The sequence below is a fragment of the Cryptomeria japonica genome, chromosome 4 (assembly GCF_030272615.1).
Source record: "Cryptomeria japonica chromosome 4, Sugi_1.0, whole genome shotgun sequence".
In the NCBI taxonomy this organism is placed as follows: domain Eukaryota; kingdom Viridiplantae; phylum Streptophyta; class Pinopsida; order Cupressales; family Cupressaceae; genus Cryptomeria; species Cryptomeria japonica.
This window is the reverse complement of record NC_081408.1, coordinates 272468021-272489811: the sequence shown is the minus strand read 5'-3', so window position 1 is coordinate 272489811 and position 21791 is coordinate 272468021. Positions and strand designations below refer to the sequence as shown.

At 34.1% G+C, this 21791-nt stretch overlaps 1 protein-coding gene across 1 annotated transcript; it reads left to right on the top strand.

The window, feature by feature from the left end:
* The first annotated feature begins 6488 nt into the window (after nucleotides 1–6488).
* On the top strand, nucleotides 6489–8284 carry LOC131074019 (probable xyloglucan endotransglucosylase/hydrolase protein 5). The gene is made up of 4 exons (XM_058010571.2): nucleotides 6489–6713; nucleotides 6807–6907; nucleotides 7392–7585; nucleotides 7768–8284. The coding sequence occupies exons 1-4, from the start codon at nucleotides 6515–6517 to the stop codon at nucleotides 8147–8149; spliced, it is 876 nt and encodes a 291-aa protein (XP_057866554.2). The 5' UTR covers nucleotides 6489–6514; the 3' UTR covers nucleotides 8150–8284.
* Nucleotides 8285–21791: the final 13507 nt, after the last annotated feature.

The window sequence follows — 21791 nt, the reverse complement described above, 5'->3', positions numbered from 1 at the left end:
GTTGTTAGTTTTGTTGTGTTAGTGCAAGACCAGTATATGCAACTACATTGATGAAGAGCTTCATCAATCCTTGTCATCTCTTCTATCAGCTTAGATTTGTCAGATGTGATCATATTATAACATGTGACCTTTGCAGCTATATTATACCTTTCCACCAACTATCGGTTTGACACTTGTTGAAGAGTTTTATACTCTTTTGCAATGTGCTCACCTGTTTATCCTTTGATCCTTTCTTCCTGAATTTCTAAGCCATAACAAACATGAATTCAAAATTGCTCAGTTGCTCAATATTCTTATTCCCAAAATGACCAAAATCTTATGGAATATGAGTCAAGTACCAATGATGAGGGACCACAACTGGTGAAGGTGTCAGTACCCTGACTTCAGCCTATTCATTTTGACCATTTTCCTTTGCCTTCTATTCAACTGCATCCTTTATCTTCTCCTCAGCACTGGTGGCTTCGCCACTTGGTGTAGTTATTTTTGCAACCTCTACTTCATGAATTTCAAATGTATCAACATCAATTACAAGAGGAGGATTGTCTTCTACTGGTGTGTTGATCTCTACATCATGTACATGTGTTACTGTCAGAGGAATGTCATTAGTTAGTTTATGTTCCAAAACCAATGGATCTCCACCTAGTATACCTTTACCCTTAGCATCAACCGAGATGTATGGAATGTCAAACTTAGGTAGTGTATTCAGTGATGTAAAGAAACCTTGTTTATCAACAAAGAACTTAACCCAAGCCTCATGAGTTTCCTTGACAATCTCATGTACTCTGTCCACCATAAGACTTATGTGCTGGTGTCTACTATAGAAAATTGTTTTGTTATCAAAATCTAGACATTGTCGCATATCTTCTTCAATTATAGCACCACAAACAGTTAGTAATTCCTGAACCTTTATATGTTTGTCTTCCTTAATATCAAACAATCTCCTAGCATCTAACTTATTATACAAATATGTTGGTATTTGCTTCTCAATCTCAAGTAAAGCTTTCTTATATATGTCTAAGTATAACAAAACTGATTCTTTTATTTCCTTTGCTCTTTATCATCCATATCACCATAATAATGTTGTATGTTACTCAAAATACCATCCTTTGTAATTTGATCAATTAGTTCAACAATAGAAAGAGGACCAATAACCTTAAAAATTTTGCCAGATTCAAGAGTTTAATCTAGGTTTGATTTCTTCTTCTTATCGGGGGTGGGAGCAGACTCCTTGGCCACTTTTCTTTTCTTAGTAGGCTACCTCTCCTTCAAAATTTTCTTCTGTGCTGCCAGAGGAGTGACTTTGGTTTTCTGCAACTTCCCTTCCTCGAGCTTCTTCCTCTGAATCCTCATGTGGATCTTAGGAATCTTCAGGGTTTCATCCTCTATCTCAGAACCAAATACAACAATGGCAATAAAGGTCTCCAGTTTTATCCTCTTTGATATACCCTTGCTAATTCCTGATTCCGGAGGAGCTTTTATAGCTGTCAGAGGAGATGTCTCTACCAAAGCAATGTGTTGCTTGATCTCAGAAGATATCTTCTAGACAACCTATCCAGCCTTCTTTCTTTGTCCTTCCCTTTTCTTGTTACTAAAACATATCTTCACTTCAGATTCTTTCTCCTTTGCAATACCAAAAGTTTTCTCCTTCTTATCAACCAGGGCATCTATTCATAGAGATCCATCTTGGCATAGAGATCCAAGATCTGTTGACCAACCTCATAGCCCATTTCAGTAACCCATATAGTTCTAGGTTGCACTACCTCCATTAAAGTTTCATCCTTTTTCACCATGAAGCATATGTCGGTAGAGTATTTGTCAACTATATGCTTAGATATCCTTTCCCTCCTATTTATTGCTTTCTGAAATGCTTTGAAATAACCTCACCTAATGGAGTCTTTGTCCTCTCCCAAATTCATCAAGACATCCTTAATTTTTTTTCCTACTAGTATATCAAAGGCCCATTGCCTCTTACCAGATCCCAGTATCTCATTCAAAAAGAAAAGCATTAAATGGACAATGAGATTCCCATACTAGAATGTACCTTTCATTTTTCTCTTAATCTTTCCAAAATTTGAAATTAATTCCTCGCACATCCATTGACATAGATCATATTTCACATTTTCCTTTACCATCTTGTGTGCACAGTAGATACAGGAACTAGAAACAGAGTTCAACTGGTTGGATTGGGTTACCTTGTATCCAATCACCATGCTTGCAAATTAAACATCTTTATCTCTTATGGTCCTAATCTGTATCGATCAGTTGTCAAAGGTAGCACCGGTTAGCTTGTTCACTTTATTATTTGAAATCTTCCTCGTACCCGATGTCTGTCTGACCTGGGGTAAACCAGTGATATCACAAATCGCCTCCTTGGTGATTTTGTAGAGTCATTCAAGCCATATGAACTCACCATGGAGTCAGATCAGTACATACTGAATCATTTCATCCTTATACTTGTGAATCTCCAAAATATCGATGAAACCCTGATCCTTCATAATTTGAAATTCTGGTTTGATCAATCCATCCTTGTTCAACAAAGTGGACAAGTACATTGATTTAATTTTTGATGATCCCAAATCCTCCAGAGTATAGTGAATATATGCTCACATCTTCCACATAAAGAACTCTATCAGGAACCCTAGAAAATGCATCGATTGAGTCACTGACCTTTTCAATTTGAGGGCATTGCTTAAATTCTAGATGTGGATGATCAATAATGTCCACCACAACAGAGGTAGCCACATGTGCTGGAGTGGGAGCAGATCCAGAGGCCATCATGATTTCAAAAAAGTAGCTTGAAAAATAGAGAAAATACCTCTCAACCTAACACGGTGAAAACCTTTGAAAATCTACACAGAAAATACTGGAAATTGTTGGAAAATACTCTTAATCGCCTTGATGACCTTAAACTTGTTTTGCTTTGCTCTGAGTGTTGTGTGATAAGAAATGAAAAAAATTATCCTTTTTATCCTGCAAAACCTCAATTCCTTGTTGACATTAATGCATGCCAGCATATCATACCAGATTCAAAATCCATTATCTCAGCATCGATTATCCTCCAAACTGACTTCAGCAAGATCTGAAACAAGCTTTCAAACCACTATCGGGGGTATTGCAGAATCTGTCATTAATTTGCCTCCCTCTAAGGCTAATGCCTTAGTTACCAGATGTGTTTCCTGCTAGTGCAGGAACATTTTTCTCTACTAGTTGAGTAACTCGTGAATTTGCCTCTGCTAGTTGATCTTCAGATTTCCTCATCCATTGATTAGCATGAGCTTTCTAGATTTCATCAACCTTCTTCTTTCCCTTCTCATTAGATGTGTCATTCCCTTCTGGTGTATTCTTGCTTTTGCAATATTTAGGAATGTGTTCTATTTTATTGCATGCATACAAAGTAACATTGTTCTTCTGAATTGCATTGTTGAGTCCTTGACCATTCTTTGACCTATATTGATTATCCATATGTCCAAACTTTCCACATGCATGTTATCTCACATTCATTCTACAATCTTTTGTCCTATGACCATATTTCTTACAATTTGAACATTGAACGTGAACTGCATTATGATTATGATTTTCTCTATTCCTGCATTGACTTGCTCTATGACCAAACTTATTACAAACAAACCATCTACCATTAAATTTGCGTGCATTGAGTTTTCTTATCGGGGATTTCAGATTTCGGTTGTCTGGTAGATTTCTTTGATTTGCAGTACCAGAGATTTCTCCATGCTCAAATCCAAGACCTCTAGTGTCTTCAGTGTCTCTTTGATCCTTCAATAGTTCATCAAGCCTTGCAAAACTAATTCTGAATTTTTCTTTGTATTCATTTGGAGCATCTAGATCACTTCTTAGGACTGTCACCATTCTTTCCAACTCTTACTCATTGTTCTGTGATTGCATCAACTCAATTCTCAACACATCTTTCTCATGCACCAACCTAATGCATTCCTCAGATCCGTCTTTTAGAGATATAGAAATATTTTCTTCATTCTTCTTCTGGTCCTCAATTTATTTGGACATCCTCATGGTCATGGCTTGCATCTCATTCTTCATGACATTATTTTCCTGATTCAACTTCTATCATAATTCCTTAAGGGCACTCTTCTCTTCATCATCTAGATTTTATTAAAGTTCCTTCCTTTTAGCTTGAGCAAATGATAACCTCTCCTACAGGGTAAGGATGAATTACTTTGTAGAATTCAACTCATCTTACAGCTTCAAGTTCTTCCACCTTTTAGCATCATAGTCTTCAAGTGCTATTTCAAGTTCCTTTTGTAGACTCATCTCCATGGATTCCGGATACGTGATCTTCCTCAAGCTGTTAAGTCTTATTCCAAGGTACCAAGCTCAGATACCAATTATTATACTATTTTTAACCTTATTAACAAATCCACTTAATAAGCGACATGCATAAAAGAAAGTAACAACAAGTAATATTAATGCAACCACATGAATCAACACCATAACACAAAGATTTATCGGTAGAAAAAATCAAAGAGGAAAAACAACGGTGGGATTGGAAACCCACAATATCTATCCACCAGCCAACTGAATTAATATTACAAGAGGGGCTTGTACATGCAAGAAGGCACACTGTTCATCACAAAAGGAGCCTCACTGACTATAGATCTAAAGTACTTGATTACAAACAAAAAAACTGAACTCAGAATGAGCATCGGCTATGCTGATGAGTTCCGGTTAAACCACTGTCTATACCGGTTATATTGTAACCTCCCTTACTGGTAGCTTAGATCTCTTCCCAAACCTCTAGACAAATCATCAAGACCAATTGCAGATCTTTACATTCACATTCTATCGATAATGATCTCGCTGAAATACCATCACATAACCGATCGCATCTCTTATCTATCACATCCACAACATGACCTAACCCGGACTGACAAATAATAGGAAGGAATGCATTCCACCTCTTCTTACATTTTAAGCTTTTAGTTAATCTAAAACTAGAAGAGTTAGTACCTTACAGCAAATCATTAAAAAAAAAAAAAAACTTTAATACAATAAAAAAAAAAACTATAAGGGCTGATTTATTCTAGCCCTCAATTTACTTTTGAGGTATGAGAGGAGGATGAGTCTCATGGAAGGGAGACTGTCTCTGTCTCTTTATTTTCCCTATACCTTCCTGCATTAAGACATATGGAGTAGTATCCTAGAAAAAGAATGGAGAAATGAAGTATTTAAAATATGTAAATGAAAGAAATGTTACCTTATAAGTATAAACCTTCTTCTAATCAATCTGGGGATGGTCTAATAAAAGACACGCGCACACGCACGCGCACACACCAATATTGTTTACAGTGACAGGCATGATTAAGTTGAAATTCCATCCCCGCTCTAGCTCACGCTTTTACAAATATTAAGTTCTCATTAATTGCATATTTGTTAAATTAATTGCCCTCGGAAACCTAATAAAGCTAGTATCAACCTAATAAAGGTAGTATCAAATTATTTTGAATTGAAAGGACTCGTAACGATCGTTTCTTGCTTCCGTGATTGCCATTCTTCGAAAATCGTAGATCGTTCACATCCAATGCAACATGGAAATGCTGTTTATCATTTCAGACCTTGGAAAAGACTTCATATTAGTCTTCTCCAACGAATTAATAGTAAGTTGTTCACGCAAACATAAGTTAGACAAAACAAAAACAAAATCGAAATCATGTAAGTATCTTCTGTAAGTGGTTACAAAATTCTCCACGCAAACAAAAATCGATAGCGTAAACCGACAAGAACTTTAAGCTCTAGATTGTAACAAATTCAGCACGGCTTTGAAGAGTAGAGAAAGATTGAGAATAATATAACTGCTCAATTCCTTGAGGGAATCCTTCTGATATTCCAACAACAGTCTCTGCTTGTTTAATGACGTTACTTATTTCTAGTTTCAGATTCTATATAGCAATCTTCTTTTTCTTTTCAAACTGTATTCCAATTTTATTACTCAAGTGTTTGGAGCTTTTAAAACATGGGGTTAGGTTTGAGTTCTCCACCAAACTAGTGGAATGATACTTGCAATCCTTTATACATAATTAAAAAATTCATATAAGCTTAAAAAAAAATAATGGGAAATTCTTGTATGTTTCATAGCTGGCGATTGGGTCTGCTGTCCCAATAAACCTTTTGGATGCTATATTCTTCATTACAGGTTTTTTCAAGAGTTTATACTTATGAAAACGACCAACAACGACCAGAAAAATGTCTTCACCTACTTGAACAAATATTAAATACATAGTAAGTATTCATGCCGTGTGGATAATCTCAAGGTGGAACAGATTCCAGCATGGAGAAGAATATGACCCATTGTACAGATGCTATATGCTCTCATAATTGTTCTCTTTAAGTTGTCACTATTCATTTAAAAAAACTTCACCAATAATTTGAACCTATGTTAAATAGATACCTATGGATAAACATTGGTTATAAATAGAGGAGAGAAGCATTTGGGTACTCACTCATAATCTGTTCACTATCGTGTGCCTAGAAACAGGAGGCAATGAAGAATTGGTTTTTGAGTTTAAAAAGAGGAGCAAAGGCAGGTTATATCTGTCCATTGCTTCTTCTGTTTATATACTTTTTGTCACAAGGAGAATGTTCCACCTTCAATGAAAACTATGCTATCTCATGGGGAGGTGACCATGTTAAATTGTCAAATGATGGACAGACAGCACAGCTCCTTATGGACAGAGTTTCAGGTATATATGTTAACCAAACAGACTGTATATTTTATTAAGCACTTTTTATTATGAATAAAAGATAACAATATTGGTTTTCAATGCTTGTTTCAGGTTCTGGTTTCGCCTCGAAAAATCAATACTTGTTTGGGAGCTTTAACATGAAAATTAAGCTGGTCCCTGGAAATTCTGCAGGGACAGTAACTGCATATTATGTATAAGCTACTAACCTTACATAACTGTTTGAGAGCCCAAATAGAAAAAGGAGGAAAAAAGTATAGACCACTATATAAATTGCTTTCACTTTTCTTTGATCCTATGTTTATCTTTCTACTACTCTCAATATAGGATGGCATGAACGTGAACTTCATTTGAAATAATATATTTTTGTTCTTCAACTTTCTTGTAGAGCACTATTCACGATATTTATTTACAGCAAACTTAGTGATATTATTAGCGTGTTTACATTGCATATAATAATAACTTAATAGTAAATATGTTTTGAATAAAATCATACAGTGGAGTAGATTGCTTTTAAATAGATGACCTTAGCTCACAGCATGGGGGTTATAAATATTTCTGGTGATCATTTGATGAGAGCATAATAAGAATTGAGATATACAGTGATGATTGTTTGTATAGATTGCTTCCACTATAACTATGTCATGCTCAAATGTTGGTACATTTATTTTGCATCAGATGTCGTCAGACTCATCGTCCCATGACGAAGTAGACTTTGAATTCCTTGGAAACCTGCAAGGAAAGGATTACATTCTACAAACCAACGTTTTTGCAGGGGGTGTCGGAAACAGAGAGCAAAGAATTCGTCTCTGGTTTGATCCATCTGCAGACTTCCATAATTATTCAATTCTTTGGAACCAAAAGCAAATAGTGTACGAAATCTTTTCACCTATTAATCATAATAATTCAGTAGTTGGTTATTGATTTCTCTTCCATTTCATTTTATGTTAAGAAAAGTTTACAGTTTCTCTAAGTTTTGATCCACTATGTTTGGATAAATTATTCCTCAGCTTAAAACATTTGTGTTTAATATTATAATATGATTTGTGAGCAGATTTGGTGTGGATTCAATACCCATCCGCGTGTTCAAGAACAATGAAGGAGTTGGGGTGGCATATCTAAAGAATCAACCAATGAAAATCATCTCCACCCTTTGGAATGGGGAAGACTGGGCCACAGATGGAGGAAAAATGAAAATAGATTGGAGTAAAGCTCCCTTCATTGCATCTTATCAGGCCTTTGAAGTGGATGGGTGTATGGCATCTGCTCAGTCGTGCAGTGGGCACTGGTGGGAGCAACCGGAATTTCAGGGCCTAAGTCAAAACCAACTCAACGGTCTTAAATGGGTGGAAAGAAATTATATGTTATATGACTACTGCAAGGATAAATCAGGAAGGTTTTCCAGTGCTCCGCCTGAATGTGCAATAAACCCCTGAACATGGAGATTCTGTAAAGTGTTTATAATCCCAGATTTCTAATAAGACTTTTCGAATATAATGATGCAAAATTCCCATTATTGTTGGCTATGCTACCCTAGTTTTCTATATTTATGCTCGTCAACATGGGTTGATAAAGATTTTGGGAAAAACATACTGTAGTCTATTATAATATGTATATTCATCAATTATTGACTCAAAAATTTCGTACTTATATCTTTCAAAAAATAATAAGATAGTTTTTTAAATATTATCATTAAATTTTTCTTTGTAAATTTTATTCATAAATTATTAATTACATCATTTGTTAAGCATCATACAATGCCAATAGAATAGTTTAACATGATAAAAGTAAAGAAAATGTTATTAATTTAGAGATTCTAGTATAAGTGTATGATTACATAGCAACGCTGTAATTAGCTAGAGGATATACGCTAATATGTGTAGCCTAGTTTTATATCTATAAATAAATCAGATTTAATAATTTTTTTAATGAATAAAATATAATTTGTATGTAGACGTAAATAGAAACATAGAGATTTTTTAATATAAATAAGATTATTTTATATAGAGAAAATCATTGAACAAAATAAAATTGGTTTTCCAAAAGGAAATAACTTTTCACAATGTCATAATTTTATAAAAATGGTAAATGAAGAAAGTAAGCATGAAGATCTTAGAAACTTGTAGATCAAGGGTGGTCGCTATCGTCATGACTATCTCAATCTCTATTGAGCACATAATTTTCATCACCTATTGCCTACTCAATAGTGAATGCATTTTCATTGATATTTTTACCTCAACAATAAGAAATTCAATATCTTGATTACCATCATTTTGAATATTATGGAGCTAAGGTTAAGAAGAGGGTTGGCAAAGGTGGAGAGGAGACTAACATGCGTATTTCTTAGTTTATTGAGACAAGGACCACTTTTAGTGGATTTGAAAGTGGTATCAAGAATATATAGAGTGACCATGAGTTTGGTCATATTAGGTTGAATGGTTGCAAGTTAGTGATAGGGGTATTACCTTAGTGATGCCATAAAATATTTTAGAAAGCAATTGAGAGGTAATGGTTGAATTTTGGAAGGGTTGGCCTTGGCATAAGAAAATTGGTATTTGAGATAAGGATAAGGCTAAAGTGTGAAATGGTCCACATATAAATCTACTCGTCTACTCTAGTTGAAAGTGAAATGATCTTAAAGGATTCAAATTGATCTTGACAATGGTTATATTAAAGCTTATTACAGTGATGGGTGAAAGAGGATTAAGGCTAAGTTATAAAAAAAGAAAAAGTTAAATTAAGTATTACAACAATGACTAAGTTATAAAAAAAGAAAAAAGTAAATTAAGTATTACAACAACATTTAAAATTAGATGTAAAGAAAAATAAAAAGACAATGTACAATAGTTAGAGAAAAAGACATATAATTCTTATACATTTTTTTAATTTATTTACTATTTAATATTTTTCAATCTTTTTTTTATTGAAATATGCTTAATTACTATTTATATGTTAGATATTCTAAATTTTGATTTAGAATCTTTTAAGTTTACCATCTAATTATTATGTTTAAATAAAATTCATTATTTTTTATTAATAAAAATTATATAAACTACAATCAAAACACCTCATCCATAACTTTGGTATTAACTCATTTCCATTTAGCTCAGATTTAAAATTTCTATCATAAATTAGCATAAACATAATTCATTGATCTCCATAACTATCTTTATTGAGCACAAAAACAATTAGTTGGGAGGGTCATTCAAAGTCTAATATTTTTCAAACTTATTAGCTGGAATTTGAATTTTTCATCATGGATTACATCCACCTAACATTAGTTATTGGCCAAGGACTTTATACAACTCATCACCGTCGTTTTGAATATATTAAAATTAATGCCAGCAACCAGCTCACATATAATATGGTTGTATTAAAAATCACATTGTTGCACAACCAGAAACTAAAAATGAATGGCATCCACAGAAATCATATATCAACATCAACACCATCCATTCTGGCCCAAATAATAAATTGCTTCTTCTCGAATAACTCCAAGAAAATATTCTTTCTTCAAGTTGCAGGATAATCTTTCGTTCAAAAAATAATCACAAAGATTATATTATAAGTAGCTCATAAGTATTAGAAGGTAAGTAGTCTTTTTCAGAAAATAAGGAAATAAAAATATTGATGACTACTCTGTAGATGATTTCATTGTTGTGTTATTAATTCTTTCTTCTCCTTAGCATAAGAATGGTGATTCCTTTCCAAATAACGAGAACTCAGTCATACATGATTTGATTATATCATGGAGCATATTAAGTTAGACGGTTTAATGGTAAACTAGATGTTGGCTTTCATCTTTTATATGAAGGTATTAATCATGTACATATCAATAATATGGTGTTCTTGTGAAGAGAAAAAACAAGAAAGGTTCTTATGAATCAAAGGTCATTTACATTGAAATTGTTTATTAGTAAGATTGTAAAATATTAAATGCAAGAAGGATAATCTTCTATAATTCAAATGAATTTAGTGAATTATATGTTGCTAGAATCTATGCTTTGAAACAATTTATTTTGTTTCTGATTGTCTATTATAGATTATCATAGTGCAATATATTATTGACCTTAACAATTTCACACTAGGTTTAGCACCCATTTTGGTGCATGTGTCTAATTATGGATGTAAATGCCTAATTTTTTTACCACTTTGTTAAACTAGGTTATTTCCCCTATTTCATTTGAAGGACAAGTCCATATTTCATATTAGAGTAGGCTCCAACCCTTGTCCAAACATTGAAAATTTCTACATGACTACTTTTGGTGTAACCACCTGAGCCTATCTGGCCCTATGAGGATATGTTGTTTCTCTCTTATCCTTTGTTATTTGTGTATGTTATCATAAATCCTCCTACCCTAAAGGTAATGAATGAACCACATCTTGGACTGAGAATCTTTCCCATTCCTCAAGAGTCTAGTATGTAAGTGTAATGTAAGAGAGAATTATAATTAGGGTTTCACAAGTTATGTTTTGTAAAATTGGAAACCACTTATATTTTACCTCCAAAAAATTAAAAGGAGGATAAATACAATAGATCCAACCTCAATTCTATTAGGAAGAGGGTTAAATATTGATTGTAGTACTTATTCCTCTATTGTTTAAGTTGAATGTAATTGGAATTGTATTATTTTAATTTAGGGTAAAATAATGAATAATTAAAGTAAACTAACAAAAATAGACTACTATAGATATCCCATGGAGCCACAAATTGAGATTTGGAAAAAATAAGATGTTTAGAGCCTATTCCCAAAAGTTTGACCTAATTTTTTGGGACCGGATAGTATAGATTCACCCTCGTGCTCCAACTTTTGCTTTGTTGAAAGTTGAACCTATTCATCATTAGCAACTCTATTGGAATCCCTAAGTACAACTACTCAGATAATTTACTGCCCCTGAAAAGAGAGGTAAAATGTTTTGTATAGGGTTTTCCTTTGCTCAAATCCTAGTTTAGGAATTAACCTTGAAATTGAAATAGTAATTGAAATGAAAAGTTTTGCAAGATGCTTTCCTATTAAGTGAAAAGTCAGATCTAAAACAAAATGCTTGTAATTGAAATATATATCTTCATGAATTTTTGTTTGGATCCTCACGCAAGCAAGGGTTTTAGGATGTCTTGCAAAATGTATTCATAAAAATTTGATCATTAATGCCATCTTGAATGCTTGAACTTAACTTTACTTCTTCAATGCTTGATGAATGAAAAATTTATTGCTCACTCAAATTGAACTTTTAATTAGGATCATAGAGTTATTAGATTTTGTTTTGAAAGGAGAGGGTTAGACCTTCTTTTATACTTGACTACCCAAAAATTAATTGAATTCTCAGAGTAGGTTGACATGGGATCAAATTTCCCACTCATCTTAGATGACCATGATGAGGACCAAAAATGGGTTTGAATTGTGAGGATGAGGGGGTTGGGTGCCCTAGTCCTAAGCTTGGACAAGGGAACCCAAGACTCTATTTCTCACAATGAAAAAGAAAACTTGGAGATAAGGCAGGGAAGAAGGTGGAAATATGTGTTTGCAGGTGGTGTGAGCAGAATTAGAATTGGCATCATGAATGAAGAGTTGAAGCACCATGGTGAGGTCTAAGCAAGGATGAAATTGTATGTAGACAAAATTTACAATGCTACATTTACCCCCACTTTAGTAGGAGCATGATAATAAGAATACTCATGATAAAGTACAAATTTGAATTGAAAAACGTTCATCAAGATATCAAAGAGACAAGATATACCAAGCATCTAGGGACTTTAGGATCTTACTACTCTAATATAAAGATAAAAGATAACAAATGAGTGTGTGTGTGTGTGTGTGTGTGTGAGAGAGAGAGAGAGAGAGAGAGAGAGAGAGAGAGAGAGAGAGAGAGAGAGAGAATGAATACACTAGCCCGAGAAGATTTAGTTACTATGGGTCATGAAAAAGAATAAGAAAAAATTACAAACAAAAAGGCTCAGTGCAAAGTAACTTGAGTATCGAAAACATGTCATGGTGTGTGCATAAACTATAAAATTGAGAAAAGTGTATGCCCCCACGTTTAAGTGATTGCATATGCTTTATCGGGATAAATTGCTTTAAGGTACAGTGCATCCAAAATACAAGCACGTTATCACAATGAGATGCCACCTGAGAGAGGACAAATCGAAAGATAATGATCACAAAACATATAGGAAAAAGAACATAAGGGGTCCACTAACTCTAGGGTGACTATTCTCTTATGATAGATAATATTTATCAAGGATATTTTTATTTAATTGACCTCATCCCCTAATTGTAATAGAACTACAAACATAACAGAATAAGAGAACAAGAGATAATAAACAAATGTATTGTTTGAGTCAACATGAAAGAGACCAAAGAGAGATCGCAATGCTTTGCATCATCCCCAAGTATACAACAAGAGAGCATAGAATACTTGAGATACAAATAGAATAATTTTACAATATATTTAGCCTCTTAATTACATTGTACAAATGGAGTAACAAGGGTCATCCAAAAAAAAATTAACCTAACACAAAAACACATCATCAAGGAACCACAATATGAACAAGCAAACACACAAAAGAGAATCTACAACATGAATGAAGCTAGTCAACCAAATCATTTGCCTCCGAATCAATTACTTAAAATAATCTGGGGATGGTGGACAAGATGCAAGAGGAGCCATTTTTATCATTGTAGATGGAGCTACTACAAGTTCCAAACAAGGACCATGGTCTAATGATAAATCAATTTGTCTATCACTAAGAGCTAGGGTTAATTATTTTGAAAAACGTGAAGATAACTCATGATTATTTTCAGAAATTATATGCATATCATCAAAATCATTAGATCAACATTGTCAGATTGAATGAAATTGTCACCATCATCATCTAAATTAATAAAAATAAGATCTCTAACATGAAAAGAAGTTGAACCATCATTTTTCATAAGCATTTTTTAATATAGGTGATTTGAGTTGAACTTCCTCCCTAGGGTTAGGGGAAGGTTGGAAAAATGGGGCCAAGTCAACATTTGGTATCTTGTGATCCTTGGCATGATGCCTTCATCTACATGTCTTGCACAATGATTTCTTTTAGTTTTAGTTGATACTTGTGAAGGTTGAGGACAAATGGACATAGGTTTCTTTTCTTCCCTAATAGGGGTAGGAATAGAAGAACCCCAATAGGTTGAGGGAGACTTGATGCCAAGAGCTTTTCTTTGTAGGAAGCCATAGACAATACTTAGGGATACATAGGAGGAATAAAAGAAGCAGGATGAATACTTGGTCCATAATGATGAGGAATATACATGGGTATAGGATCTCTAGGTTTACTCAAGCACATGATCATCTCATTTTTCTATTTGTAATAAGATAAGGAAATGTTGTTATTTTGAATCTTAAGAGCCTTAGGTTTAGGCAAAAAGTAATCAAGAGTGAAATTTTCATGCTTCATCATGGGTTAGTAAAGGCTATGATTAATTGTTATAATAGTGCCATTTTGAGGGAATTTCAAACATTTATGAATTGTATAAGGTATAGGTTTCAAGGAAGAGAGCCAAGGATGTCCCAACTTCACATAAAATTAATCCAATGTAGAAATTATAGAAAAGGTAACATCTAAGCACTTAGTACTAACCTCAATGGGGAGGGTGATAAAACCAATAGTAGGGAAAGAAAAACCATCATATACCTTAACCATAACATAAAATTTATCATATGTTACTTGCTGCAAGTTTTGAATATAAATATGTTCTTCAGTAATCGTGTTCATCATACACATTAGATAACAAAGAACTCCTCATAAGATTTTATCTTTTATCTTCATAGTAATATATAATGGGCCATTAGGTGCAATAATAGTCTCACTAAGATCAAAATTAATGCATGTCTTTTGGAGGTGTAGGTTTGTCAAAAAGGTTCACAATATTATAAGATTCTATACCAAGGTCATTATGAGAAAAATAAAAAGACTCAAACTCAACAACATTGGTATAATGAGAAGGTAAAAAATTAGTAAAAATTTGGAGGTTTTGATTAGGAGGTACAAATTTATTCCCTTTGTCATCGACACTGGCTACTGATATAGTATTGTTATCAATAAAGTATTTAATCTTATTTCTCAACTGGTAACACTTCTCAGTATCATGGCTAGGTTGACAGTGATACTTACAAAAAGATTTGGGATCATGATAAGCCAACAATGGTTACTAATTGTCAATCGGTTTGATGGGAGAAAGTTGCAACATATTATCATTTATCAACCTCAACATTATACTATGCAAAGACTCATAAAGAGGAGTTAATTCTTTCCTAAAGTATTTGGATAAAGGGGCCACACTTGGTGTCATGGCTGTTGGAAACCAAGACCACTAAGGAGGGGGGGGGGGGGGGTGGGGGGGGTAGAATCAGTGTTCTACCAAAATGGAGAAATTTAACTTTATTAATACAAAAAATTATCAACCGGTATACTTAAAATAATATAACAATAAGCAATAATGCAATCACAAAGATGAACACCATAACACCATAGACTTATATATGGAAAATATCAAAGAGGAAAAACCATGGTGGGATTGGAGACCCACACTATCTATCCATTGATCAAATGCATAAATATTTACAATGAGGGACCTGCACATGCAAGAAGGCCGACAACCTAGAGCACACTGCTCATCACAAAAGGAGTGTCACTAACTACATAAAAATCTAGACTACAATCCGGAAGAAAGAATAAACTGCAATGATACCATCTTATATGCCTGAGTATAGTTTCGGTTAAAATCTATACCGGAGGCCTAAAACCTCTTCTAGAGTCCTAGCTCGATCGACCAAATCCTCTGCTCAAATAAATATTACATTATTCTCTTGCACACAATATCCTGTACATTCAATATCATGATCTAAAATGAGATCATATTTATACCAACCTAAGACCTAAACAATTAGGTCAGCCACCTAAAAGATAATACTATAAATTCACAAATTAAACCCACAATCAAATGATCAACCAAGTAGTCTTAGGCCAAAAAACAATGTAAACTAATCCTTAAATCCTGTCGGTAATACATTAGGAACATCCTCCAACACGTTACATAAACTGGTCCATAACCTAGATAATACCAGAACCCAATATAGGTCCACACATGCCAAAGCAATGATCCCAATCAACCAAGTCTCAAACATGATCACCATCAGCATCCCAAATCTCCACTAGAATCCACACCAACACCACTTCTACATATCATCAAAGATCTTCATCAAAGCTCTATCGGTGAAACCCTTGTCGGAACAACAAAACAAGCTTACCAACATACAGGATAACGTCTTATCACCAGATCAAAACCAACTGACTATGATACACATCAGGAACACATAAATGACCAATCCAAACCAATTCCTTAGACCAAGGCATACCGAAGCATACCAGATCATCATGATCTAATCCAACCAGAAACCAAACATCTTATTAGGTCCAGAAGGATACTGGTAAATAGCCAAAGCAACTAGAGTATCTGGTGTTGCGAGTATTTCCATCAATGACAAAGATCAATGTAACACATAATAAATTCCTCCAAATTGGCAACAATCTCCCCCTTTGGCATTGATGGCAACACTATATGTGAAAAAAATCCAAGTGCCAAGAAATTCCAAACAAGTCTCCCCCAATGGAAGACAACCAACAATCTCCCACAACATGATATGACAATGAAGTTGTGAACAAAATATCTCTGCATCAATTAACCATCCATGGACCTAAACCAAACTCCCCAAATGGGATACAACCAATCTGAAATATTGTTCCTCCAATAATATCCCCCTTAGACTGATATCTCTGTTAAGCTCTGTTCTATACATAAGTATCTCTCCCCTTAATGTATACAACTCCTTATGTTTTTCACATGAATATCTCTTCACCTTTGACATAAATGCCAAAAATCTGAGATAAATATCAAAGCAAAAACATAAACCACTGAATCACAAGACTAAGTACTCCCCTAGAGTAGTAGCATCACCACATCAATCCATAATAAACAATAGCTCTGATAAATAATACCGAACTAATACCAAAAAACACCAAATAGTTCACCACCAAAGGGGCGAAAAACCTCAACCTATCACTCAAATTCTCAAATGATTCCTCAAACCAATCTAACTTCATTTACTTCCAGTAGCTTCTTCAGAAAACTATACTTGATAAATATATCGGATGGCAATAGCAATAGAGTTATTACAATGAATAGCTATCGGGATATTACAGTCCAACTATAAATTTATCAACATATGCTTCACCTATAGAATCTATGTACAATTAGTAGCAGCAGCAACATACTTAGCTTTAGTAGTAGATAAATAAGTACATGATTATTTCTTGTTGATCAATAAACCAAGTTTCTTTCCAAGATAGAAAGCTTCACCGGATGAGCCTATCTGGTTACCTGTATCACTAACCCAATTCACATCTAAACATGCTCAAAGTGTAAAGTCATCATAAAACAAAAACCATACTAGATAATCCTTGAAAACATTTGAAAATCCTATCTACTGGAGCGAGGATTCAACATAATCAATTCCTTCCTTCCAAAAATATCCATTGCAAACCAATCAAGCCAAGTTCCAATAACATACAAGACCATGTGTTATCCTTTTCTAACTAATCCAATTCCTCTTCCATAGCTTTCATTTAACATTCATCTTTACATGCTTCAATAACTGATACCAGTTAAACTTGAGAAATTAAACATACCTCATCAGCTGCCAACCTTCTTCTTGTCCAATTATTGAATCTCTTGAATGATTCAACCTCACATATTTAGGAGTCTTCTAACTCTCAGTACCTCTTACCTGATCTTCAGTTACTGTTGAATTTTCTAATATTGTCGGAGTAACTAGTTCAACATTTTGTTCTAGTAAAGGTGTTACCAGTTTAGTTAAGACCATTTCCACTATCGGTTCTTGCTCATAAACTCTAATTTGACTTCTATTTAGCTCATCCACCTTGACATTAGCACTCTCCACAATTCTCTACAATCTCTCGTTATAACATCTATATGCTTTTCTTTCATTAGAATAACCAACAAATATTCCTCCATCACATCTAGGATCAAACTTGCCAATGATATCATCTCTCCTAATATAACATTTACTACCAAAGATTTAGAAATACTTAACTGCAGATGTATTGCAAAACCATAATTCATAAGGAGACTTACCGGTAAACCAAACTAGATCAAAGATCCAAGATCCAACAAATCTTTGTTGGTTAACCTTCAAACTAACTTCCAAAGATCTAAAATAGGCTTTCAGACCACTACCAGGGGCAATGAAAGATTTGTCATTAATTTGCCTCCCCCTAAGGCGAATCCCTTAGTTATCGGATGAGTTTCCTGTCGGTTTAGGAATATTCTACTCTATCGGTTGAGTAATCGGGCTATATCCTTCAGCCAAATGAACACCTGGGGCAATTGACTCTGTCGGTTGAGCCTCAGAGTTCATAACCCACTTCTTCTCATGCTTCTTCTGCGTGTCATCAACCTTCTGCTTTCCCTTCTCATTATCTTTATCACTTCCTGTCGGTGGATCCTTACTTCTGCCAAATTTAGCAATATGTCCCACTTTGTTGCATGCATAACATGTAACATTGTTCTTTTGAATTGATTTTCTAAAACTAGTATAATTGCTTGACCTGCACTAATTAGCCATATGACCAAATTTTCCACATGCATAACATTTTACATTCACTCTATAATGTTTTTCTTATGAGCATACTTATTATATTTAGAATATGGACCAAGAGTAGAATTATAGTTTAGATTTGCTCTATTTCTATATTGCCTAGCCACGTTACCAAATTTATTACAAACAAAGAATCTATCATTAAATTTGTAAGTGTTAAGATGCCTTAGTGGTGTCTTCTGGTTCTCATCTTCATTAGCAATACTAGAGCTCTGACCTTGTTCAAATCCAAGTCCACTGGAATCTTCATTATGTCTTTGACTTTTCAATACCTCATCAAGTTGTGTTGAACGAACCTTAAATTTCTCTTTGTACTCATTTGCAATATTCAGATCATCTCTTAGGATTGTTACCATTCTTTCGAATTCCTACTCATTTCTCTGTGATTGCACCAATTCAGTTCTCAACATATCATTCTCATGAACCAACCTAATACATTCCTCAAATTTTTCTTTTAGAGATATAGCAATATTTTCTTCTTTCTTCTTCCGATCTTCAATCTCCTTTAACATCCTCATAATTAGGGCTTTCATTTCATTCCTCATAGCCATATTATCCTAACTCAGCTTTTGACATTGTTCCTTAATGACATCCTTCTCTTCATCATCCTGATTTTGTAAAATTTCCTTCCTTTTAGCTTGGGTAGTTGACAACCTCTCCTACAGGGTAAAAATGAAATCCTTCATAGATCTCAACTCATCTTTCATCTTCATGTTCCTCAATCTCTTAGCATCATAGTCTTCAAGAGCTACTTGAAGTTCCTTCCTTAATTTTATCTCCATAGAATTTGGAAACAGGATCTACCTCAAGTTGTAAAACTTCCTCCGAGGCACTAGGCTCTGATACCAATTGTTGGAAACCAATAACATTGAGCATGGGGGGGGGGGGGGCGGTTGTGAATCAGTGTTCTATAGGAATGGAGAAATTTAACCTTATTAATACAACAACTTATCGACTAGTATACATAAAAGCATATAACAATAAGCAATAATGAAACAACAAAGATGAACATCATAACACCATAGATTTATATATGTGGAAAACCTCAAAGAGGAAAAACCACACTAGGATTGGAGACCCACAATATCTATCCACTGATTAGATGAATAAATATTACAATGAGGGTCTTGCACATGCAGGAAGGCCAATAAACTAGAGCACACTACTCATAACAAAAGGAGTCTCACTGACTACATAAAAATATAGACTACCATCCGGAAGAAAGAATGAACTGCAACATTGATAGCATCTCTTATGCCTAAGTATAGTTCTGGTTAAGCTCAATACTGGAGGCCTAAAATGTCTTCCACAATCCTAGCTCGATCACCTATGATCGACCAAATCCTTTGCTCAAATGAATATTACATTATTTGCTCACACACAATACCCCATACAATCTATATCATGATCTACAATGAGATCATATTTATACCAACCCGAGACCTAAACAATTAGGTTGGCCAGCTAAAAGATAATACAATAAATTCATAACTTAATTTCATAATCAAATGATCAACCAAATTGGCTTAGGTCAAAAACAATGTAAACCAATCCTTAAATCCCATTGGTAACACATCAAGAACATCCTCCAACACGTTACATAAATTGGTCCACAACCTAGATAATACCGGGACCAAATATAGGTCCACACATGCCAAAGCAATGATCCCAATCAACCAAGTCTCGAACTTGATCACCATCAGCATCCTAAATCTCCACTAGAAGTTGTGCACCAACACCACATCTACATATCATCAAAGATATTCATCAAAGCTCTGCCGATGAAACCCTCACTGGAACAACAAACCAAGCTTACTAGCATACAAGATAGCATCCAATCACCAGATCAAAACTAACTGACCGTGATACACATCAAGAACACATGAATGAACAATCCAAACCAATTCCTCAGACCAAGGCATACAGGAGCATACCAGATCATCATGATCTAATCCAACCAGAAACCAAACATCTTACTAGGATAAAAAGGATACCGATAAATAGCCAAAGCAGCTACAGTAGCCAGTGTTGCCAGTTTTGCCAACAATGACAAACATCAATGCAACACATAATAAATTCCTCCAAATTTCCAACAATGGCTACCACTTGAGTGTTGATGTTGTCATTTATCTTGATGAAACGTTTGTTGGGTTTGAACTTCATAAATTATTGGTGAGCACTCCCATTCTTTTCAACTAGAGCCATTGAAGATGATGATTCAAATTAACTCACTTGAAGTTGATAATTCTGAAGCGCTACACACAATTGCATAAATGATGAAAACTTAGAAAATGGAAGCTCATCTCTAATATGTTTTTTGTAAATTAACAATAAAAATTGAACATTATGATCAAGCATATGATAAGAAATTTGAGAATGCAAATGTTTATATTTATCAATAAAATCAATCACTTTTACTTTAGCTCCTTGCTTACAATGAATCAAAACAGTCAAAGTAATATTTGGGCCAATGTTAGTTTGAAATTCTTGAATGAAAGATTTACCAAATTATTGAAATGAAGTAATAGAAAAAGGAGAAAAATGCCAATATGATTGCAAGGCTTTATCTCTAAAGGTTTTAGTAAACAATTTAGCCACAAGTCTTGGGTCCTAAACAAAATCATCCCACAAAGTTTAAAATGTCTTCACATGAGTCAAGGGGTCACGTTTTTCTATTGTACAACTCCAATTCATAGATGTCTATATTCTTCGGAGGAACCATGTGTACAATATCATTGGATAGTGATCTCACTACACAAAATGTGGGAACATTGTATTTGGATTGAGTTATGAAAGCTAATTTATGTTGTAAGGATGTAACAATTTGAGCTAGGTTATTAATAGTTGCTTCAATAGATGAATTGAAATTAGACATATTCAATTGTGATGGGGGAGTAACATGTTGTTATAAATAAGTGGATGTTGAGAATAAGGAGGTGGAACATTGTGGTATGTTGGTATGGGAGGTTTTTATATAAATTGAATAATTAGAGGAGAAGGAGGTATGTAAGAATACTGATTAATAAGATTGGCCCCATGACTAACATGTGTAGGATTAACATTTTGTGTATAATTTGCCATGATAAAAAATGTAAAAAATAGAAACAATAGGCAAGGATGTAGGCATAGGAATGGAATGGTTAACTTGGCTAGTGTGTTAATAATAATGAAGGACTTTGACACAACCTTTCATTGGCATAATATTAATATCAACAATATGATAAAGGCCACACAACAAATCCACACCATTCTTATAATTTTGTACAATTCTTTTTAATCCTTCAATCAAGGGGATTGCCTCACTATCTAGGTATTGTTGAGCCATCCATTGTTGAAGATTCTAAAATTTACTATCAAATA